General features: G+C 41.6%; 1 protein-coding gene across 2 annotated transcripts; it reads right to left on the reverse strand.

The window, feature by feature from the left end:
* Window positions 1-477: 477 nt before the first annotated feature.
* Window positions 478-20,762, reverse strand: TMEM38B (transmembrane protein 38B). Of its 2 annotated transcripts, none has more exons than XM_055699803.1 (6): window positions 20,460-20,762; window positions 13,681-13,837; window positions 9,912-10,096; window positions 8,738-8,825; window positions 6,586-6,703; window positions 478-5,115 (listed from the first exon to the last, which is right to left on the reverse strand). In XM_055699803.1, exons 1-6 carry the CDS (start codon window positions 20,563-20,565, stop codon window positions 4,909-4,911), a joined length of 861 nt encoding a protein of 286 aa, XP_055555778.1. In that variant the 5' UTR covers window positions 20,566-20,762; the 3' UTR covers window positions 478-4,908. The 2 variants fall into 2 exon arrangements, with proteins under 2 accessions (XP_055555778.1, XP_005446935.1); XM_005446878.4 differs by lacking the exon at window positions 20,460-20,762 and adding an exon at window positions 18,850-19,737.
* Between the last annotated feature and the right edge of the window lie 4,536 nt (window positions 20,763-25,298).

Consider the following 25,298-nt stretch of genomic DNA (forward strand, 5'->3'; position numbering starts at 1 on the left):
ACAGTGTAAGGAAATCTTACCAATCTAACAGAGAGAGGTTTAGGAGAGATGCGGAACTATCAGCATGAAAACGAGGAAGCAGTTGCTTATTTAAGGCACCCTGAACTGACAGTATTAGTCTCCTACAGAATTCAGGTTGAACCCCGAGCAACTGCTTATCTTTTTTGTATTGCATTTTGTGTTAAACTTGCATGTAACTATTCAGTATGCATTCCTTTTAAGCACCCATCCTTCAGAAGCCTGCAAGATCTTTAAACATGAAGGTTTGTTTTCATGGTTCTTACAATGGGATTTCTTTCAGCGTAACTTATGTTCTGTTTCACAACAATATACATTTTTAGTGTGATGTGTATTTCTCTTAAGGTGTTCAGTCAAGAAAAACAACTTTTTAAAAAAAATTGTTATTTTTGAGTCCAAAATGAATACAAAACCATATATTTTCTTTCAATTGCAGAATTGTTAAATAATTAGTCTAAGCATGTTTTCACATTTATTTGGGTTCAGAGTAGCCAGTTATCAGCCAATATTTCACAGTTGTGCAACACAGTTCCATACCACAATCCAATTCCATATGGCTCTTGTGATCTAGTATACAAAATTTAAAAAAAAAACATCCACAAGTTTTAAACACTGTTGACAACTTGTGCTGGTGTTGCTGAATAACTAGTTGATCATTAACTACTTAGCTGGCAGCTTCAAGTTTATCCATACATCCATGATACTAAAAACTGAGACATCCTGCAAGTGAATACTCCAAGCATTCATAATTGTGCACTGAGTTTCAGTGTAAAATGTCAGCAATATGATCACAATTTTGTCTGAAGAGCTGGGGGCTCTTTTTGGTGGGTTTATTTTTTTTGTTTGTTTTTGGTTTTGTTTTTGGTTTTGTTTTTGTTTTTTACTTCTTCTCTGTTGAATAAAATACTCATTTTAGCTTTCAAGGTACAACACACCTGCTATACAGTTGGGGTTCCAAACTGAGGAGTTCAATGGTTTTAGTCACTACCATGGAAATGTGACTAGACAGGCACAAGAAATTTCTTGGGTATTTTTTTTTTCTTTCTGTAAGCACAGCACTGATAACAGTTTTTCTAAATTTAGGTATGTACCTAGAACTAGAACTTTGTCTTTTCAAATCAGATCTCCCTCCACATTCTCCTCTGCATTGCCACACAAAGATTAACCCACCTCTTGCTGAAGAATACTCTTCAAAGAAGTATTATCTGAAGACAAATAATCTAACTCTGTAAAAATAGTTTGATTTATTCTAAAAATTGGCATATCAATGAAAGATTCCTCTGAAAAGATTCCATTCTTATGAAATGTAACATCTCTAATGTCAAAATTCTCAGTTCTGAAGTGTATGCCGCTTCATACAAACTGCTTCATAGAACTGCTCCACTTCATGTGCAAAAAAGATGCAACAAGCAGGTATCAGTTAAGCAAACACTAATAAATAGTTCCAGTGCTGCTGATATTTTAGAATCGTAGAATCATTTAAATTGAAAAAGACCTTTAAGATCATCAGGTCCAACAGATAACCTAACACAGCCAAGTCCAACACAAAACCATGGCCCTAAGCATCACATCTACACATCCTTCAAGTACCTCCAGGGGTGGTGACAACCACTTCCCTGGGCAGCCTCTTCCAATGCTTGACAACCCTTTTGGTGAAGGCATTTTTCTAATATTCAATCTAAACCTCCCCTGGTGCAACTTGAGGCCATTTCCACTTGTCCCGTTGCTTGTTACTTGGGAGAAGAGACCAACACCCACCTTGCTACAGCCTCCTCTCAGGTAGTTGTAGAGTGATAGGATCTTCCCTGAGGCTCCTTTCCTCCAGACTAAACAACCCCAGTTGCCCCAGCTGCTCCTCGTAAGACTTGCTCTCTAGACACTTCACCACTCATCTACTAAGCAGATCATCTTGTCGTAGAAGGCGGTCAGGTTAGTCAAGCAGGACCTGGCTTTCACAAAGCCATGCTGGCTGGGCCTGATCACCTGGTTGTCCTGTATGTGCTGTGTGTTGGCACTCAGGATGATCTGCCCCATAACCTTACCTGGCACTGAGGTCAGGCTGACAGCCCTGTAGTGCCCCAGATCCTCCTCCCTGCCCGCCTTGTAGATGGGTGTCACATTTGCCAGCCTCCAGTCCACTGGGACCTCCCTGGTTAGCCACGACTGCTGGCAAATGATGGAAAGTGTTGTGGGGAGCACTTCTGCCAGCTCCCTCAGTACCCTCGGGTGGATCCCATCCAGCCCCACAGACTGGTGTCTGTGTCCAAGTGGTGTAGCAGGTCGCTGACTGTTTGCCCTTGCATTATGGGGGCTTCATTCTGCTCCCTGTCCCTGTCCTCCAGCTCAGGTACTGGGTACCCCAACAGCTGGTCTTACTATTGAAGACTGAGGCAAAGCAAGCGTCAAGTACCTCATCCTTTTCCTCATCCTTTGTCACCATGTTTCCCCATGCATCCAGTGAAGGATGGAGATGCTCCTTAGTCCTCCTGTTGTTGCTAACGCCTTTGTAGAAATGCTCTTTGCTGTGTTTTGCAGCAGCAGCCAGATTATGTTGTCGCTGGCCTTTGGCCCTTCTAATTTTCTCCCTGCATAACCTCATGACACCCTTGTAGTCCTCCTGAGTGGCCTGCCCCCTTCTTCCAAAGCTCACAGACTCTCCTTTTCCCCCCTGAATTCCAGCCAAAGCTCCCTGCTCAGCCAGGTCAGCCTTCTTCCCCACCGGCTTGTCTTTCAGCACATGGGGACAGCCTGCTCCTGCGTCTGTAGGAGCTCCTTCCTGAAGAATGTCCAGTGTTTCTGGACTCCTTTGCCCTTCGGGACTGCCTCCCCAAAAACTCTGTCAACCAGGCTCCTGAACAGGCCAGTCTGCCCTCCAGAAGTCCAAGGCAGCCGTTCTGCTGAACTCCCTCCTTACTTCTCCAAGAATGAAAAACTCTGTCATTCCGTGATCGCTGTGCCCATGGTGGCCTCCAACCATCACATCACAGGGTGCCTTTCCTACCTGGCTCCCTCACCAACTGTGTCAGGAATTTGTCTTCCACACACTCCAGGAATCTCCTGAACTTACTCTTCTCTTCTGTTCTGTATTTCCAGCAGATACCTGATAAGGTGAAGTCCCCCATGAGAACAAGGGCTAGTGATTGTGAGACTTCTCCCAGCTGCTTTGAGAATATTTCATCTGGCTTTTCATGCTGGCTGTGTGGTCTATAACAGACTCCCACCATGGTATCTGCCTTGTTAGCCTTTCCCCTGATTCCCACCCATAAACACCAAACTCTATCATCACCATTAAGATCTAGACAGTCAAAGCACCCTGCAACATACATGGCTACCCCACTGCCTCTTCTTCCTTGCCTATCCTTTCTGACAAGTTTATAGCCATCCATTGCAGCACTCCAGTTGCGTGAATCATCCCACCACGTTTCCATGATGGCAACTGTATCACAGTTTTCTTGCTGCACACTGGCTTCCAGGTTCTCCTGTTTGTTGCCCATGCTGCATGCATTGCTGTAGATGCACTTCAGTTGGGCTATAGTTCCTACCACCTTTTTTGGGGGAGAAGCCCTAATTCCTACATGACCATTCTCAAGCACTTCCATGGTTTCTAACACAATAACCTTTGTGTCTTTGCTGTCACATGCCTCTCCAGCCCCTACCTCCACTGAGGTGGCAGACCAAAGGATCTCACTAGCACACCATCCCTCAAACATTAGCTTGCCGGCGCTCAGGCTTATCTCTAGCAAGCCTGGTTTTGTCCCTTTCCCCCTTCAAATTAGTTTAAGGCTCTTTCAATGAGCCCTGCTAACTCCTGTGCAAAGATCTTTTCCCCGTTCCAGGCAGGTGTATGCCTTCTGTCACCAGCAGAGGCCTGGTGTCACGTAAATCGGCCCATGATCAAAACCCCCAGAATTTTACAGGTGTCAGCAGGCTTCTTCCACAATAGCACCAGAGGTGATCACTACAAACTGGTGCTGGTGGTTATTAACAGCAAGCAAAACAGGGCTGAACTCATGAGAAATGAGGTAAATGTACTGTCCGGTATTCTTTTTTTGAAAGGAAGTTTGGCTTTGGAAATAAAAAAATGCACATGCTTGGATAAAAGTACAGGCAGAGATGTCTAGTTCCAATCAAACTAAAAGATAACTGCAAACCACAAGTAAATCACCTACGTAACATGAAAAACAGCAATGTACCAAATGCTTGCAAGTAAAGTGTCAAAGTAAGCCAACAATGAAAATACAGAAACGTGTCTACTTGCCAACTGCAAAGATTTTTAAAGGTGCCAGATAATTCAGTTATTAAAAAAAAAAAGTACAAAAAATATTTACCTAAGTAAAGGAAGAAAATCTAGACCAGTGCAATTCTTCAACAGTTAATTCAGTTATTTTTCTAATTAAAGGCATGAGTTCAGTACACTTTCATGGCCTTACAGTGCAATGTGATAAAGTGTTACTCAGATGATGGCTTTCTTATTTGAGACAAGCTAATGTGAACACTTGGCAGTGCAAATATGTGCTATCCAAATGAAATGTAAGAATCAGTGGAAGGTGGGAAGAGGTGAAACAAGTGGTATTATCAGACAAAAAAACCCGACTGTCACATTTTGAAAATATCTGTTTAGTATTAAAGCAGTTGAAGTTATCATAAATACAAAATCTAGTAAACTTAAAACCACCATAAAAAATTGTAGTTTTTAGCTTAAAAATCCAACATGTGCATTTAGACATCTGAACAGTAGCTTACAAAACACATTCTGAAGGCAAACAACACCACAGTAGTATACAGCCCTGTTCTCTCCTCACATGCATTTCTTTAAACAAATTTCTCAGCCAGCCTAATCTGAAATACAAACATCTTCAAAGGTCATGGCCATCAAAGATTTTAAGACACTTATTCTGTTTTCTTTGCCTGTCTTTTCTTAACACCATCATGCTGCTGTTCAGAAGACCGGTCACAGACTGAAGAGCCATTGGAAGACGCAGCACCTTCACCCTTCACTTTGGATGGTGTCTTTTGCAAGCCAAAGAACATGTGGCCTAATGCAGCCTCAAAGGGAGCAAATGGAGAAGTTGCAGATCTTGTCAACGTCATTGTTACCTAGGAAAAACAACAATCAAGTTACAATAAAAGTTTTAATGACTTCCCAGCAATTGGAAACAAGTCCAAAGCTGAATATATGTATGGCATTTCTAACTTTCTACACAAGCATGAGGCCATGCCACCAAGAACAGAAATATGCTCATTTTAGCTGGAATTGTTCAAAGAATGCTTTTCTTTATGACCTACACTCTTCACATACCTATACACAAACAATGTGCACAAAAAACTTTCTATGTAGGTTTATTAAAATAATCCTAAGAGTAAACCACATTTAACATCATACAACTAAAGTGAAGAGCAACTTTTACTAAGATTTGTACTTTGTTCAAACTAAAAATCTGTAAACAAGGTGGCTACTTCCATTTAAATCAAAAGAATGCAAAAAGAAAGCAGCTAAATACATATGCACAGCCAGACTTTAGTTAGAAATCCAGACGGCCATACTTATTCCATAAAGCTGAGAGATTTAGATGAAAATTCCTTAGAACACATAACTGTTGCTTTAGCAGTTAAGTGGATACTCAAGTTCCTGATTGTCAGTAAGACCATCAGGTTAAGAACTTAAGTCACTTCACTGCAGCCTGACAGCCAGCATCTAAAGACAGCTGTAATTTCTGACTTCCAGAATAACATTCCTTTCCTTTCCCATTCCCAGCATCCCCAGTTCAACAATGCCTTTATTGGTTTAGGTGGAGAATCATGAGCATCAGCTTGAAGTCTTGGCTCCCTGAAGTAACTTCCTTAGAATTACACTTGTCAGATACTTCACAGAAAGGAGACTGGCAACTACCACTTTAAGACAATCTCTAGTCTGTTCAGCAGTTCTGAAGCCCTTAAAATCTCCAGACATCTGCTAATACAGAGACTACACTTCCTTATTAGCTAATAATCCTGAAGACAGGCATCATCATGGAAATGAACAAAACTGGAGGGTTTAAAGGATTCAAAAGAGAGGTAGTATCTATTTTATTATAAAAGTAGTTACAGCTACTTCAAAGTCGTTTTGATACTTTCTCTTCCCACCTAAACACCTCCGTTGCAAACACTTAAGCTAGATAAAACCCTAGCTAGCTCTCTCTGCAAACCGAGGAAGGCATTAAGAAGCTAGCAAAAGGCAGAGAGCAGGAGAGTTTCTTTCTACAAGCATAAAGTTTGTTTGAGATTATGGACATACAAGGCTAGCATATCAGCTGTTGGATGCCCATACTACTGATTTTTTTCTTTCCCACACACCACCACCACCCCCCGCCATGCATTAAACAGTATCACTAACAGAACAGGTCTTCCATTTTGCTCACATACAGAAGATTATATATGGGTTTAAGACTTCAGCAGGAGCTGACCATCCATGCAGAAGCATGTATTCTACCTTGTGATAGAATGTTTGACGGCATATTCTTTGCTTTGAAATAATGAAACAAAATGGGTTTTGTTATTTAGTTTCTTGCAACACTATGACATTCTTACCTTGGAGACAACAAGAAATACGGTGTATAAAAACATGAGGTTGTGTCTTGCTATTGGCAAGTACTGGCTGTGTTGCAGAGTGAAAAGAACTGCTCCTATCAATGTTACCTTCACAGGGCTGGAATTCAAACAAACAATGTTAATTTCTCTTCTCTGCTCTACAGTGAAAGCTGCCATGGTCTAGAATTCTTAGTGTGCAAAAGAATTACTTCTGAACAGAACTAAGGAAAACTTGTGGTAACAGTGACAAGGTCCAAAACCTAGCCATAATTAAACTAAGACTTCCAGTTTATATACTATTACTATGCTTTCTGTCAGTAATATGGACAAGCATAGAGTTCAACACTACTTTACACACCCAGCAAACTCATACTCAACAATCCTCCTCAAATCAATGCCTTTATTCGGACTCTATAGGTCACCTTGTTTGCCTTCTTCCTCTCCCAATATATCTTACTGAGGAGTTAAATAACAAAGTCTGCACTACTCAGACTAGACTTAAAAATAAACGATTCCTCTCCTATACTCCAGGTGTTAGTTACTCCAAGGAGTTGCTTAAAATGTTGAAGAATAACATAGTCCAAAATGTTGGTCCACTGTGACTCTCCAGCAGTTCTAGGGTTGCAGTCAGCTTATACTTGACTTGAGCCTGGCCTATGCTACCAGGTTTTGCCAACACAGTCATGTTGACTTGAGACATGTAAAGATTTACATCTTCTAGCTATCTTCATTGTGGTGGTAAATCCCTTGCTAGGTATGCAGTCAAAACCCAACTTTGGTCAGTTATCTAGTCTGAAAAGAGAGCCCTAATATACTGGCAGAAAAATTCTGTGCGTTTCTTAATCTGCATCTACATGTGACATGTACAGGTGCATTCCTGTTATCACAGAGCATCTAGTGTAGACACATTCTTCACTGTCTTTTCAGTAACTCAGAGATTTACTGCATCAACTTACTGTTCAGGCAGTCTAAAAACAACTATGTATACAGACATCTCATCCATCTGCAGAATGTCTTATCTGTTTAACTTGGTAAGTTACTTCTATTTAATATCCTTAAGCTTTATATATTACACATAATTTTAATAATTCTGTGTTATTTTGAGCCACATCCACCACAGAGAAGAATACATGCAAGCACTGCCACAGTCAGTAAGAGCTGCTCTAGTGTTGGACCAGTAAGTACAGCGTTATTTGCATTTACAGTGCTACTATTGACAGCGACCTCGTCCCTCTGGAATTTTGCTTTCAAGACTGCCACTTGGGCACTGGCAGAGGGAGAGAAATTCTAAACTTCAGAAAAAGCCAGCAACTAAGATAAGCCATAAAAAGTTGAAATATTGCCAAAGGAAAGGCTACAAATTTCTTTTCTGATATTCTGTTGCGAAGACTGGCTGAAGTAAAGCAAGATAACTTAAAAAAAATATTATTTCTAAAGACCTGAGAGTAATATGGAAAAGATCAAACAGTTTTTAGGAAATTACCATAGTACACTTATCTTGACTTTCAATAATAGCTTGTGGCTTTCTAGCCTGTCTTCAACTCTCATTTTACTGTACAGACTAAACTGGGAGCCATGCAATATTCCCATTCTTTGCTTCTGCAAGAGGAGTAACATTTCCTATCTTGCAGTACTTTTTTGCTATATTGAATAACTGATTTGCATCTTCTCAAACAACTGGCACCTATGGAGGAAAACAGTACTGGCAGAGAAAGTAACAGTGACAACACTCAAAGGAAGCTATCTTAGCAATGCTCAGAGCGTGCACCAAAAAGGAAGACTTCACTTGTATACTTCTGGTACCACTGTCCCTTCATTTTGCATAGAAGACCACATCCCTGTAAGACAAACAGAGTTAATACTGCTTTCCAGAAACTTCTTACGGACTCAGTACTACTTTCTGCCAAATCATTTTTGATGACTAGTGTTCCCATTTGGTGCTCTTGTGCTGTGAACCTAAATGATTAAAACATCTTCTAAAATTACCAAAGATCACCAATCAATCTTTCACAAGATACACACCAAAACGTTGAGCAGAAACATGTCCTCCTGCTTTTTTTTTTTTTTTATCTGAACCACTAAAAGTGAGTGTCAAGGCAAGGAGTTAGCAAAACAACAGTTAATATGTTTCAGTCTTTTTTAGAAAACTTACTAGGACATCTTCAGTAGTTCATTGGTTTCAGGTTTCCACACTCCTCTCACCAGCTGCTCAAAGTTGGAAATCAGGCCACCACCAGCTCCTGAAATTGCAGAGATCTACAATAAGCCTCCACTGACTGCTATCACTACTGCACAACCTATTACTGTTCCCAGCAAAACTCATTTTTAACCCAGCAAAACAGGTGCCAAATGTGGTACCCAAAGCTCAGACTTTAAGAGACTAATCCAATCTTTTATACGTGCATGACTTGAACAACTAACATGACACCTTAGAGGTCTGGCTACTCAGCAAGAGCCTCAGGTTTACCTTTATCTGATAGCATCTGAACTGATGCATTCATCACTACAAACAAATGCCTGAATTGCAAAAGTAAATCTCCAGAGAGGCTTAATATCAATCTATTCTTCATGTCATCATGTAAGTACAGAGAATGTCTCTATGAACTACAGGGACCCTCTGCAAGAAAAGTGGATATGTATTTTTACATTAAAAGAATCAAGACATAAGGAGGTGTTAAGACACTCTGTCCAATGAGACTGATCTATATTATAACCTGTGACAAGCATACATCAGATCATCACATGAACACGTGTTGTTTCCTAAAGCAGAACAGAATCAAGCACATAGAAACAAGAGCTGCACTACTTCTTCCTGAAGTGGTTCTAATGCGACTACAACTACAGCTGCTAGAAAGGTAGCTTCCAGAGTCCTAATCCAAACAGCAGGCAGGCAAAAAGGTTAATTCCTGTGTTTAAAATCAGCTAATAGTTACAACCCAAAAAGCTAAGAAAACAAGTTCTCTTCTTCAGCCACATGCAAGAAAAACAGCTCTGAGGAAATATGCTCAGAAGGTTTAGTAATAGCACTGAAGCTACACAAATCTACTTCTTTACTGCCATCAACTGCCCATCCTACAAGTCCTCACAAGACCTTCTGAAGGGATAAGATGAACCTCCCTCAAAGTCACTCAATGTCACCCTTAATCCAGGCAGAAAAACTGCTGCACAGACTTTTCCCTTGAGCCCCTAAGGGGATAACAGACTGTATTAGGACTATCATATCTAGCACAGTGAGGAATGGTGCTACAGTTATGCTCAAGGGCTAGCCATTTAAATACCACTCGAAAACATCACAATCCATCAGACCAAGATGTTATGCGTGTTACCTCTGGCCCAGCCCACAGCTATCATGACAAGCCAGGCATCTTTGAAGTGACTGTCCGCATGTGCAATGCCAGCTGTTATCTTCCAAGTTCTAGTCACTTCTTTCATTCCTGCAACCAGAAGCCGAAGAGGCAGAAAGGCAAAGCACCGGTAGAATATGTCTTGTGGGCAGTAAAAAATAAAATACCTGCAAATCATGAGAAAACGCATTAGTAGCATTCAAGAGGTTTTGCTAAGGAATTCACTTTCCAGTAACCTTTAAAGTTTTTTTGGAGTATGACTAGCAATGCATGATATAGTGATAACTCACTTGTTTGTGTGGTAGACATATTGGAAATGCTTTTGAGCATGCTTGAGCTCTTGCACCAAAATCATCAGACATTACTTGAAATTGTTCTTACTGCCTCATTGTCCCAAAGAAGAATCCACTAAAGCACAAGAAACAGCTTTAAATTTTACCAACCATTTTATAGCTTACATACCATGTAATTCAAAATATTAAATCAGCATCTGACTGACTTAGCATGGTGTGCGTTTTTGTGGGCTATCTTGTGTTTGGCTAGGGGTTTTGGTTTTGGGGTTGGGTTTTTTTGGATTGGAGGGTTTTTAATAGGATTACAACGGGGTAGTAAGTTACATGCTGACACCATGCTTTCATACTGATAGGTATATGGAATTATATAACTTCAGCAAGAATGCCTCCACTAGTTAGTGTCATGCCAGATGAAATGCACATATATTTTCAAACACATTTCACATCTTAGTAACCACTAATTCTAGCTATTCCAGCTTGCCAATTACAATCACATATCTTTTTTCAAAGCACTGAAAGCACAGAACTCAAAATCTAATAATATCTTTTGTCAAGTTGCTTTCAAGACGAAGTTAAAAATGGCTAACAATGAAATCCTAAGTTGACAGTAAATTTCAAAAGATTAGATTATGTGGTGTTTTATTGTATCTCTTCAATCATAAACAAAATTAAGTTCTTGCAGGGACATTTAGGGTCTCAAAAAAACAATTGAGATAAAGTATCTAGATTATTTCAGCACAGGAATAAGGGCATAACAATTAAGCACAAGCACAGAAAGCCCTCAAAAAGATACTTGCCTGTTGATTTAGGCTTCTGAGCTCAATCCTGTCTGTATCCTTCTCCTGTTTACTCAGGCTGCAATGCAGAGATGCACCTCCCATGTCTAGTTTACTTCATTAGAACTACTAGCAAACACCAGAGTTAGGAAAAGTTGTGCTTCATGGTTAGAGATTAGAAATCAGGACAGCACTTGGTTTGGGGGTTTTGGTTGGGTTTTATTTTTTGTGAAAAAAATGCTTATGCTTTACAGCAGAATGCCAGGAAGCTTCCTCCCCAGAAAGGCAAAGTTTAGCTGAAGTCCTGTCCTAGTTATATACTTTTTTTATATATATATACAGTGGATATACTACCGTGCCACTGCAAACTTCCAAAGACCTCCCAGTTGAGCATGCAACAGCCTATTCCTCACATGCAAAAAATTTACTGGAATTTACATCACCATCAAACTACTGCTCTGGTGCTCCGTTTTAGCCTTACTTTTGAACTGCTTATATTATTCCTTTTTCTCCTATTGTAAAGTCAATTGCCTTTGTATACAACCAAGCTTCAGTTGTTATGAAGTCAAACATGTATAGAGAGCACGTATTCTAATGCCTACTGCAATCAGCCATTTAAGGCATGTACTCAACAGACAACACTAACCAGACTTAATTTACAGTTGCAGAAATTGGGTTTAGGACCCTGAAGCACTGGTAAACTGGATCACGCAGTTTTGCCCGTAATTTCTGCTAGCAACACCTGCTGACAGTAGATGTCGCTGTCCTACAGACTATTGGAGCATTTCTCAAGCGTCGCACAACCCCTTTTTCTTTTCCAGGTTTGTGTATGGCTTGGGGAATTTCATTTCACGTGATTTGGGACGGAGAATTAAAAGTCATTATACTCATGAAGAGAGACCTCTGTAAAAGCAGAAGCTTAAAAGGTTTCATAACATTCATAGCTCCTCATTAAAACCTCATTTTATTTGTGCACAGCAAATCACATTTGACCATGTTAAGTTCAACAGGAATCATGTTCTATTTAAGTGTACTCCTAACTTGCGTCATTTCTGAAAAGAAGCAGTCACGCTGCCCGCATCAGACTAATATGAACTATAAGCAGATTCTATGACCTTTGTTAATACTGCACTATTTATTGCACATTATTCATTTCACTTATTTGCCTGAATGAAATCTGTTATATTCATTGCAACATGAAGACCAGGAAACTAATATATAGATACACACTATACACACACGGAAATACTTTCATTTTAAGGAATTTGCAATTTTAAAACCTAAGATCCTACAAGGGACAGATACTAGAAGATTTCAAGCAGATAACGTCCTTCTAAGATAGGAATTGAGATTTTTAAATTGAAAACCCCACTGCTGCTCACAAATTTTGTTAAGTTTGAGGGTTTCTTCAAAGATCATCTTCTGGAACAAATTAACTCCACTGGAAGGCTACATTTATAAGAAAATAATTCCAGTGCTTTTTCTGAATTCCAAACCAGGCCAAATTTCTTCATCGTTCACATACCTGACTTCCCATTGTCCTGGGTTTGACTGGAACAGAGTTAATTTTCTTAGTAGCTGGTATAATCCTGCGTTTTTTATTTAGTATAAGAATGATATTGATAACACACTGATGTTTTAGTTGTTCCTAAGTAGTGCTTACTCTAAATCAAGGACTTCTCAATTTCCTGTGCTCTGCCAGTGAGCAGGTGCACAAGAAACTGTGAGGGAGCCGAGCCAGAACAGCTGACCTGAACTAGACAAAGGGATATTCTGTACCATAGAACATCATGTCCAGTATATCAACTGGGGGGAGCTGGCCGGAGGGGGGCAATCGGGGACTGGCTGAGCATCGGTCAACGTGTACTGAGCAACTGTATTGTGCCTCACTTGTTTCCCCACCACCCCACACCCCCCCCAGCCCTCCAGTGGCTTTTATTCCCTCTTTCTCCTCTTCATTATTAGTATTATTAGTATCATATTTCAATTATTAAACTTTTCTTATCTCAGCCCATGAGTTTTACCTTTTTTTTTTTCCTGATTCTCTTCCCTATCCCATGGGGGTGAGGGGCAAGTGAGCATGCAGCTGTGTGGTACTTAGTTGCTGGCTGGGTTAAACCATGACAACCATTCAGCTCTCTACTCTTCCACCACAACACCCATCCACTTGGGAAAGGGTAAAATATAGAAAAAAATTATGTCAGGAAGCAGAAACTAGAGGATAGGAAAGAAGATCTTGTCTTAGATCATCAATTACAGTAAAAGTTCAAATTTTTCACATCAGCCAGGTTCTGGTCTTCAAGAGCTACTGCTGAAAAACTAGATTACATTTATGACTTACCTATATCCAGAGAAGCAGTAACTGAAGTCCACTTTATTTCAAAATAATGTTTTCAGCTGTTTGACCAGGAGTACTATATGTTCGGCAAGTCTAGTCTAGTGACTGCACATTTCATTATACAACAGCCCATAAGAGCTGCTCTCTTACAAGCATTTTATTCCTAAAGAACAGGATCATAACAGCTATTTTGCTGCAGTGACTTTCTGGATGAAGAGACAGAATCCAAATCCATATTTAAGTTAAGCTTCTGATTTACATGGAAACTTGATGGTACAGGATCAAAGCACAGCTTCCTCAGAACCAATGCCACTCACTCATTTAACACAACTGTGGCTGCTTACCAGACTGAAGAGGCCAGTAGAATATTTGTGCTCTTTGCCAGAAAGGCTACTGGAGGTTCTGCAAGCATCAATGAAGACAAAACTGAACCACCAAAGCAGTAAAGCATAGCACTAAACCAGCAGGCAACTGGACTTCGGACTGACACTTCCACAGCTCCTGAAACAAAGGGAAAAGATGAATAAACAGAAAGAAAAATTTGGGAATCACATCAGGTTTTAAAAGCCCATATTTTTCAAATCATTCAGTCCAACATTGCTCCTTTAAGTAATGAAAGATCCTGCAGGAATTTGTAGGCTTTCACAGGAAGAGTCTTCAGAAATGCAAACTTTAGAGTACACTGACTTAAGCATATGCTATCTAAAAAAAAGTGAGAGATGGACACTGTGTTCCCCAAGTATCTTTTGTGGGTTGGTTTATTATAACTATTCGGCTAACAAGAGAAAGCTTTCAGAGCATGGCTGAGAGATCTCATTGTTAATAACATGGCACAGATAGACAGTTGCTTTCAATTTTCTATTAAAAATACACAAGTGGCTTTGCTGACCTAGACAGGATTGGTATCGGTAAATTTTGGGGGTTTATTCTATGAATTCCCTTTCTGCTTTTGAGTGTTCCATGAATTCAAGGTCACTGTTTTCCTTTTTCCTCATAATGCCCTAATAACTGTGTTTGCTGACCAAAATGAAAGCAGTATCCAAAACAGTTATTAAATAGTTCCACCCGCAATCCTGAACCGAGAAAAAAGTTTACCTGAAGCCATAATAATATCTGTAAGGTTCACAGTTTGGTTTATTTGATTATCTTTAAAACTAATTATCCTTTTTAGATTGCAACTGAACTATACCAAGACAGTATTCAATATTAAAAGATTATGCTGGAGGTAATGGGAAGCCTTAAGTAGGTTCAGGGGAAATGACACTTTATCAAAGCCAGAAAGATCCTCAAGCAGTTGTTTTGACTATTTCCTTCCACTTCAGAAGTCCAATGTTACCAAAACTTCCCCTTTACACAGGTGTAGAGCTGTTTGCATGAAGTAGTTTAATTTTCCATAGTCCAAAGGCTGAAGTCCATAAAAGCAGAAATCAAACCTAGTGCCTGCACCAAAACAAAATTTGACATCTGATCCCAATTCAAAGGAGAAGCTCTTGGTTTTTCAGGCATTTCTGTGGGAAAAGAAGCTTCTTACCCAAGATGAGACGCTCCAACGCATCAAAGAGAACACGGCACTCTCAACACAATTCACTTCTTGTTGTATACAATTCAGCTATGACGTACTGCAGTACTATGTAAATTCCTACGTAACAGCCAATTTATAAAAGTGAGCACTCCTTAGTATTACAGCACATCTGAATATAAAATATCTTTCTTAAACTACTGTGTAATTTATTTTCCGTACTGCAGTACCCAGTCCTCCAAGCTGGTTATGCTCAGCTTTGTCACTGCGTATTACCACTTCTCCAAAGTAGCAATCAATTATGTTCGTGTGCATAAAATTAACAGAAGAAAATTCTAAAGCCTGCTGATGTTACTTAACAGCAAAAGTAAAAACATGAAGTGGGTCATTAAATCCAGATCCCATATAACTGAATGTGGACCTATTTTCACCAACATATTTGAAAAGGTTAAGACACTTGAAGAGTATTAATGATTTGTGCTTACTGTATTGAGGTAGTGAAACGCAAAAAAAAAAAAAAAAAAACCAAACCAAAAAATGCTGACAGCCATTGCACTCAGAAAAAAACATTAATTGTATTAATATAATTATATTAAGTAGACACAAGTCCAAAAGAACTATAGTAGCTTTCTTCTCAAATGCAATTATTCTCTTATTTGAGGACACAGCTGCATTACAAGTACTACTATATATCTACTTTAGCATAAAAGGGCTGAATTCCTTTTCTTGCAACAAGAAGAGTATATCCTATCCTCCTTGTTCAGCAGTACTCTCTCTGTTGAGTAACTCCACTAAATGTGCTATAATGCCACAGCAGCAACGTGGCCATATAGAAAAGAAACATCCCAAACTTTACAGGACAATGAGAAAACCCAGCTAAAGGAGGAAGACACTATAAATCACAAATCACCAGGAAACGTGGCAGAACTGGGGCGTACTGTTAACAGATCAGTTGTACCATTATGCACAATCTTTAACTCCTGGACAGGTGTAACACAGGAAGTAATCTGCGCAGGGATCTGGTCTTGAAGCAAGACCAGTAACCAGATCATGACAGGATGTTCCGCATCCAAGAACTGTCAACCTCCAGACCAGGTTTAAAAAAAAATAAAATCTTATACTTCAGACCTCCATTGTGAGGTGGGTGTGCAGCAGCCAATCTTTCATTAGCATGATGCTTCTCACCTTACATTAGCAGAGAAGTATCACCTTAACGCCTTACTGGCAGCCTCCTCGCTCCCCATAAAATGCAGCATGACTGAGAGATAGCCAACTGAAACTTAGCTGGTGTTTGGTCAAATTGCTAATAATGAAAAGAAACCATTCCAAGTGTTGTGTCTTTGACTTTAACACACTGCATTCTATTTTTCACACACATTGACTGCAATTAATGAAACACTGCTAGTAACAACTAGTTTTAAGGAAAAAAGGATGCTCATGTATTATGTTTGAAAAGGATTAAATTTATTTCTGCTGCACATTTGACATTGTTTCTAGTTCAATTTGCCTTCACTCCTACATACTTTGTAAAAGTATTTTCATGATCTTTCACTTCTTATAATGAAGGCCAGATTAAAGGAAAAAAACTGGGAAAAAAAAATCAATGAAATTGAGGGTTTTTTAAAATTAGTTCGCTATTTCTCTTTTCAAACCCATTCCCCTGCTTTTCAGTAATCACTGCTTCTACACTCTCCCTTACAACTAGCAGCAAGTGGTTTCCAGTTTCGAGGACACATATAGGAATTCCTGTTATTATTACTAGATTGTCCTCTATGAGCAAGCTCTACAACAAAGCATGCAAATTTCTTCATTAAGGTATTACATAGAAGAAGGTAAGAGACGGGACACTCCACTGGATTTCAAGACTTTTCTGCTGCTCAACATTGGAATTTTCTTGGCTCAAGTATTTAACAATCCATACCTGCTTTATAACAAGGAATATACACCACATAGAAGGCAATGAGGCAAATAATGCTGATACTAATTTAATAATTTTAGCTTTGCTACCTAAATTATGACTGAGATGTAACCTTTCAGAAAATAAACTCAATTCTGAGTGGGTCACATGTTTTTAAACAAGAGGTCATTTATATTTGTCCTCTGATGCATCCTGTAAAACTAATGAGGTATCATACAACCATGCAAAATACGATCTGACAGAAGGCCACTAGTCCTGCAAATGGTATACTTTAGAAAGTAAAGGTAAGGTTCAAAACACAAGGACTTTTGTTGAATACAGTTTTAAATTATTTAAATTTAATTAACAGTAATTAAAAAAACCTTGCTAGCAAACTATTTCTGTCAGTAGGATAAGACCTGCTTTAACCTTTCCAACATGTTCCAAACAGGCAATCAGGAATACATACCACATACACATCTAAAAAGCAAACCCGAAGGACTTGCAGAAGTTTCTCTAGCACCTCTGTTCAACTGGATATAATAACATCAATTAAGCTAAAGGATTTATAAAGCCAGATCTAATCTAGCAAAATTATGCAAAAAAATATTAGTTCTCTTCAGACCACCAGAATTAAGTCACAGAAAACTTGCAAGACCAAAACCAGTACATTCCTTCCAAATATGACACATTCTTAACCCTCGACACCTTTTGCTGTCCTTCCATCCAAAAAAAAAAAGAAAATTGCCAGTTCTACAACTGACTGGACTTGCAAATGGACCACTCCTAAGCAATCCCAAATGTACTAGCCAAGAACTCTTATTTTAAAACATGTGGAAAACACTTCAGTTGTCACTGCTGTTGTTTGCCAACACTCCTAAGTTAGCAAGAAAATTGAGCTAGAAGGACTGGAAAAGTCCCAGTTAGTGTGTGCCCATCCATGATACAAATATCCACATTGAATCTGATTTTAAGCAGTGTGGGGGCTTGGTATTTTAATGAGAAAGTAATCTGAGATAAAACAAAGGTGGCTGTGACTTTGACCACATGCTTCTTTTATCACCAGCCACTAAAGGTTACTCAGTTATTGCCCTGTGCCACATAGCTACTGTTTCAATTTTCCAAAAAGAATATATAGTAATGCCTAAAGAATATTATTCAATGTTAATATATCCATCCTAAGTATTTCATAATGACTGCTATTTCAGTTATGATTCAGTATCAGCTCAAACTACTTGCAAGTAAGCACCGGACCAACATATAGTCACCTGAGTTGCAGTTCAAAGTATTAGGAGATACTCAAGAGTTCTGAACTTTCCAGCTATTAAGCCAAGAAGAAAAGAAAAATATTGGCATGGATCTGACCAGACTTCTGACAGCAACTCTGCTGTCCAGAAGTGCTGTCTCACTAAAGCTATTCTGACGCTAGCGAAGTGGAGAGGCACCTCTCACCCTGGTCTTTGTGTCCATTCCTGAGGAAAGTTTAAAGGTAGTGCATGATAACATCAAATACCTTTATACACAAAGTCTCTTTTTAAATGGAACAGTTATATCACAAAATGATTTAAGTCAGCACCCAGAAACAATTTTAGCAGTAGTAACCAAATTTGTTGAACACACTGGCACATGTAAGCATTTTATATCAGTCTCCACAGTCTGCTAAGTGCACTTAACCAGCAGGACATAAAAATTCACCTTGACACATTTAGGAAGGGATCAAAGCTCTCAGTATATAAACAAGGCAGAGCCTTAAAAATCTGAAGCAAGCAGACGCTCCCAAATCTGCACTAGAATCACCAAATCATACAATCATTTAGGCTGGAAAAGACCTTTAAGAACATCAAGTGCAACAGTTAACCTAACACTGCCAAGTCCAACACTAAACCATGTCCCCAAGCATCACATCCACACACCTTTTAAATACCGCTAGGGATGGTGAATCCACCACTTCCCTAGACAGCCTTTTCCAATGCTTGACAACCCTTTTGGTGAAGAAATTTTCCCTAATATCCCATCTAAACCTCCCCTGGCACAACCTGAAGTTGTTTCTTCATGTCCTATTGCTTATTACCTGGGAGAAGAGACCAAAACACTCACCTGCCTAAAACTTCCTTTCAGGTAGTTGTAGAAAGCAGTACGGTCTTCCCTGAGGCTCCTTTCCTCCAGGTTAAACAACCCCAGTTCCCTCAGCTGCTCCTCATAAGACTTGTGCTCCAGACCCTTCACCAGCTTTGGTAACCTTCCTTGGACACCCTCCAGCACTTCAATGTCTTTCTTGCAGTGAGGGGCCCAAACTGAAAACTGAATCCTGAAAGCCCACTATCAACTGGTATGCACAGTTACTGTAACTGTCCAAAGCCGCATCACAAGTAGTTATTCTGAACATTAGAAGATGGGTAGTCTCTACATTTGCGAAGACTAAAAACGAGGCTTGGGGTTAACAACCATAGCGCAAAGCATTTTCTGGAAAAAAGCATGTAGAGATTGAAATGTCATTATGTGCACTCACACAAAATCCAGAACCCTGTTACTGGGAGTACAAAGCTTTCCTAATTAAATTTTACAATCTATGGGTGCAACAGAAAAAGTCACTAGCACACAACCTGCTCATTAGATTCCCAAGCTGTTTCCTTGATGATAGAATTTCCTTAACAGCTTCCTGTATAACCAGGTCGTGTGAAGGATATAAACCCGAAAGTTGAGCAGCTCTCCTCTCAGATGTAATACCTCACAGCGAGTCATTGGCCTGTGATCTTCATTCCTTCTCTGCATACATAAATCTTACTTCAGGGTGTCCAACCCTTTTATTCTTGGGACTTTAAAACTTCGAAAAGTTTTCAACAAAAGTCCTGGCTGATTTCCCCAGTGCCACTGTTTCTGAGAAAGCAAGAAAAATGTGGCTAGGGGCTTCCTATGTGGCTTCTGCAGTCAATTAGACAGATGGCCTAATGAAGGCGGCAGACAAACTCATTTGCATGCTTACGGCCTGCCAGAGAACATCTGGGTGCTGCCGCAGGAAGAGCGCCCGGCGGGGCAGCGGGGGGAGGGGTTCCCGCGGGGTCCCCGGCAGCCCCCGCCGCGGGTCTGTGCCGCACCGCGCCGCACCGCGGGGCGTTCTGCTCGTCGCGCCCGCGCTTCAGCGCCACCGGGAGCGCCGACAGACCTCTCGCTACACCGGGCCGAGCACAAACCACCTGAGGTTCTGCGGGAGTAGGGCACACGCGCTGAGGCTTAGTCACTCGCCGTCATTAAAAACAAACAGGATCCAAAACTACTGGAAAAAGAACACCAAGACTCTAGCATTTTGCAGGCTGGACAACCCTGGAGGCAAAAGACCGCGGAGATGCTTTAACACTCCACCCCGGGCGAGACACCTGCAGCTCCCGCGGAGATCCAGCGGCAAAACCCCGGCAGCCGCGGATCACCCCAGGCGCCGCCCGGCACTGCCCGGCCCAGCCCCGCTCCGCGCACCCCGGCCCCCCTCAGGCACCCCCCGCCATCTTGCGCGCCGGCCACCTTTACCCAGCTGGGGCTGGGACGGCCGGCGGCAGGGGGCTGCCAGCCCCTCTCTGGCCTGGCCCGACCAGGGGACGGGGGCACACGGTGCGGGGGGCACAGCTGGAGACACGGGGAAGCCCGGGGCGCGGCAGGGGAGCGCGGGGTGGGGGTGGGGTGTCTGTCCCGTCCCGCCAGCGGCCCCCGCTCACCCCGCTGCTCCTTCAGCGCCATGACGGAGGCCACGTAGTGTGCCAGGTCGAAGAAGGGGAACATGGGCAGGCGCGAGAAGAGCAGCGGCACCTGCCACAGCTCCATGGCCGGGCAGCGGCGGGACCGAGAACCAGGGACCAACTGCCCAGCGCGGCGGCGAGCGCCCCAGCGCAAGCTTGGCCCCTGCCGGCCGCCGTCAGCGGCGGGGCGGGGCGGGCGGCCCCACTGAGGCGGCGGCGGCGGCGGCCCAGGCGCCGTGGGCCCTCTGAGGTGGTGCGGGCGGTGCGGGGCGCTGCCCGGCGGCTGCCCCTCGCAGGGCTCGGAGCGCCTGTCGCTGTGTGCTGCCTGGCGCCGGCGGCCGGGATGAGGCTGGCCGGGCACTCCCCAGCTCCTGAGGGGTGTTCTCCCCCGCCCGGTTTACTGAGGGGCGGTCCAGAGTAAGCCCTGCGAAGGCCGGGGGGCAGTGTAAAAGCACCGGCTTTAGCTCCGTGTCCGAGCCGCCCGCGGCCGCAGCCGTGCCATTCCCGGCGGGTCGGCGCTGGCGCTGCTTCCCGACCCGCGGGAGGGAGGGTCAGCGCCCCCCGGCAGGGCTGCCCCGGCGCCGGCCGCGGCGAGGCGGTCCCCCCGAACGCGGTCCCCTGTACCTAGTCCTGACTGATGAAGGGCCGATTCCCTTCGCCTCTATATCCGCATTGTGCCTGTCAGAGCACCTAACGGCTCTACTGGGTCCTTTGTTTGCACTCTTCTACAAAATCCTGGTGGTCCAGGTTCACGGAGACTTTGAGATCGGTTTTGGCCCCCAGAGCCTTTTCTACACTTGTGCTTCGTCCCCGTCACAAGTTGCTACAGCTGGCTATTCTTATGCACAAGTTATGTGTAAGTGCCTTTATCCCTGTGGTTTTTTTCCTTCCTCCCACCCCCACAGAATATTTCTTCTGTTCATCAGTAGTATTTAGAATTTCCAAGAAGGATGCTCCAACATGTGGTCTTTCCCAGGCTAAGGTAATGTTTATCACCTGCCCAGTAATTACTAAGTGTATAAACATATACCAGATCCTGGTCAGACCTCAACAAAAACCCTTTTAATATATCTTTACATCCATTTTGATAGTGAAGGCCACTGATAACTGCTTTTTCTTCTAAAAATAGATCTCTAACCAATTTTGCATCAGTTCTGGAGTACTTTCAACAAGACTAAGTGTGCTTGTGAGCTTCCCAAGTGGAACATTATCAAAGATTTTCTAACTCAAAGATATGACATCTGCGTTTTCTTTGTCCACCTGACTGCCTAACTTGTGATAGAAGGGCAATTACATTGACACTGTTCTTGAGGGACCCATGTTAAGGGTTGTTGGTCTCATCGCTTTTTGAGCATATTAACTGTTGGTGGGTTTTTTTTCCTGGTGAGGACAGAAGTTTAGTTTACTCGTTTGTGAGTCTTTGGCTGTTCTACTAATGAAGAGCACCATTTTTACCTTTTTCATTCAATTTCCACAAACTGGTGAAAAGAATGGTTAATGGTTCTAAGATTTGCCCACTGTATGGTGAAGTTAAGCAGTGTGAAAACATACAGTTTCCGCAGGTTCTCCTAAACTAGTTCTTTGCCTACCAAGAAGTAATTTCAGGAAATAACTGGGATAACTGTAGAATCATTTTTGGAAAAGGGCTTATGCAGGGAAAGATAGGGAACACCTGAACTTTTTGCCAGAATAGTTTTACCGTGCTATGAGTAGTAAGTAATTTTCATCTTATCAGTAAGTACCATGTTCACAGAATAATTCCTCCTTGTTCTTAGTGCCTCTTCCTTTCTTTTTATCCAGTGACTCGTTTTCTCCATAACATTTGCACCATATGCATGAACCTGGTTTCTGTTTTCTGGACATTTCCATCCTCCATTTCATCTACATGAAGAGCTCAAGATTTAGCCAAAGTGATCTCTTACTAGTCTTAATATTAACACATCTAATTCTTATTTTCTATTGTGCTTATGTGCAGATGTGGAAACTACAGTTTTGTTTTCTAGAGCGGAATATTGCTTTGCCACAGTTGATAGATGGTAAGACATAATAAATCAGTAAGCTGCATTCTCTGGCAGAAAGAAGTTCAGCACCATTTTGCTTGATGAACAATGATATGCATCTATGCCATTGCAGCCACAGAAGAGTTACTGGCGGAGTTTCAGACATAGGCTGTAGAAATGCTGGACCATTTCTGTCACTGAGTGGCATCAAGTTCATTGCTAGGAAGTGAAGACTGTTCAGACTATCTTGTGTGTGATCACAGGAGAGGGAGACAAATAAAAATAGCAATGACCACAGTGAATCTATAGTGACACAAAAGAAAATGGTAATTTGGGCCAACAACATGTTGTGCTTGATGGCAATGTCTGAAGTGCAGCTACCACCATGCCTACAACTCATGTAGATATACCCACATTCTCTAAAATGCCAGCAATGATACCACTACCTGTTCTATCATGTAGCAGATTGGCAACAGCTACCTGAATCTTTAGTCAAGTCCTCAAATACATACTGCATCTTCAGAAGGGTGTCTTCACTGCAGCTGAAGCATCTCCACAAGGTGGATCTTCACAAGCCACTTTCACAGCAGTTAGGTGGAAAATATGAAGGAAGTTATGGTGGGTTTTCTACCTGCAGCACCAGCAGGAAATAAGAATGGCAGTTTCTCTTAAGTTTGCTGATAACCAGGGAGAGATTCCTGAGATTTCTGTGCATTCAGTGTAGCATCCTAGCAGAGCATAGGGCAGGGGAAGCCACCAAAGAGAAATCAGATGAAGGAACACTGTCAGTGTAATAAAACTAGAGTAACAAATAAGAAAACTTAAAACTGGTCATTGATTTTCCAGGTGTCCCAGATATTTCAGACATAATGTAAAGATAAAGAATAAGCATCTCTGAAATAATCCTGTTCATCCTTGCACCAAATACACTGACGCTGAGAGAACGGTGGCAGTGTGAGAGGATGGTATTAGTGCGTAAGCTGGGTACGTGTGTGTGTTACGCATTTTTTTGTGTTTTGCTGATTTCAGACTGGAAGAACAGATACCCCTTTCATCATTTCTTGGGTGTTGGCTAATAAAAAGAGCTGTGCATGCTATGCATATAAGAAAACTAAAGGTGGACTGATTAGTGTTCTGCTCTCTTGCATGACCTTAAAGCTCAACATGAAAACAAAGCACAAGCCTGAACTGACTCTCTTGCCCAAGGAATCTTAGCATGACCTCAAAAAAACACCACTGCAGACACCTGCTGATTAGCTACCCAGCTTCCACATGTGCCAGAGTACTTTGTGGCAGGATTAGTTGTCATTTCCAAGAGGACACTGATAAATTAATAGAAATATTTTCTGAATTCACTGCAGAAAACATTCCAGCTGTTCATTAAGTTGCCACATACTACTTTTGAAACAGTTGTGAAAATCTGTTCCTGATGGCTGCCATACTGCGTGTCATAACTGATCCTGAATAGACAGTGTTCTTGATCCATTCTAGGTAAACCTGAAACCACCACATAACACCTGACAGTAACAAAGAGAGAAGTAAGGAATAGAGTTGGTTTCAAAGTGAGTCTGTGTCCACATCTTTAATCTCCATGGAGCATGCCATCAGTGACCCCATTACTCTTTAGATGTTACAGAAGCTGTGGATAACCTGAACTAGAGATGTCAGGCCCAATTCATTTGTTGTGTCCATTTCCTATGGCCATTATGCTAATTTAGTGTTTGAAAAGGTCTGTGTACCTAGCATGGAAGCATGGCTGGTGAAGTTGCTGCTAAATGTGGGATATGTTTATTTAGTGTTTTATTTTGTAATGTCAGGCATCCTAGAGACATTGACCTGGAATTCAGAATGGTGCCTTATGAACAAAACAAGGTCTTCTGTAGTCATTGGTATGCCCCAAAACTCATACATCTGTACTCTTCTTCCCAAAATCAGGAAATCAGAAATATTTTATGGATTATGACATTAAATTTATTTACCTTTCTTAGAAGAACTCTCAAACTCAAGTCTATGCATCAAAATCGTCAGGTGAAAGTAATAATCTTTGCTGCATATAAAATGGACATTCCCATTGTCAGCGCTTATCCTGATGTTTGTGATTTGCCATCTGCCATACTGCCATCTTCTTCTGATCTAGTTCCTGCTCTGCTTTGCAGTTTTCTGCCTCATTTATATTTCCCCATTTTCCAACAGTCTGTTATCCCTCGCAAGCTGCTTACTTTGATCTTCTAGCATATTTTCTTTTCCTTCCCCTCTCTCTAGCACCTTATATGCATCAATTTTGCCTATTTCTTTCTGTGTCATTCCTCACAGTTACTATCACATTCCCAGTTTCCCTGATTTTTTTCTTTCTCCATGCCATCCTCAGCATTTAGTCATGGCTTAGTACACCTCTCAGTCTCCTCTCTCTGAGAATCTGCCTCTTCATCCCATCTTTGTCACCTCACTCATGCATGCTTTCAATGAACACACATATACTCAGGCCTCACCTTTACCTCTGCATACCTTCCAACTTTGTGTTTCACTACTTTTGCCCTCCTTCTATTCCACAGTCTTCCTCCAGCAGGTCATCTTCTCCTGTCTCCTTTCAGTTTTTGCTATGAACTTGTTTGCTAAAGTGCTTTAAAAAGATTAGCTGAGAACACAAATCATAGGAACTTCACACAGCCATTTGTCTCCTAACAGAACATTACTGTGGTTTATTTTCCTTGTGTGCTGGTTGATGCCAATCTAGATTGAAAAGTGGAGAAATGGAAGTGTTCCTTAAGCTGAGCAGTAGTGTTGCTTAGACTTACATCTGCCTCAGATCCCTCCTCCC

This window comes from Falco cherrug, chromosome Z (assembly GCF_023634085.1).
Source record: "Falco cherrug isolate bFalChe1 chromosome Z, bFalChe1.pri, whole genome shotgun sequence".
Taxonomy (NCBI): domain Eukaryota; kingdom Metazoa; phylum Chordata; class Aves; order Falconiformes; family Falconidae; genus Falco; species Falco cherrug.

Bases quoted from the DNA above. Each gene is read 5' to 3' on its own strand.
- TMEM38B (XM_055699803.1), bottom strand. From the start codon at position 20,565: ATGGAGCTGTGGCAGGTGCCGCTGCTCTTCTCGCGCCTGCCCATGTTC. The intron at 13,838-20,459 runs GTGAGCGGGGGC...CCTTTGTTTCAG, and splicing joins GGCGCTGAAGGAGCAGCGGG to GAGCTGTGGAAGTGTCAGTC. The intron at 8,826-9,911 runs GTAACACGCATA...CTGCAATTTCAG, and splicing joins AGCTGTGGGCTGGGCCAGAG to GAGCTGGTGGTGGCCTGATT.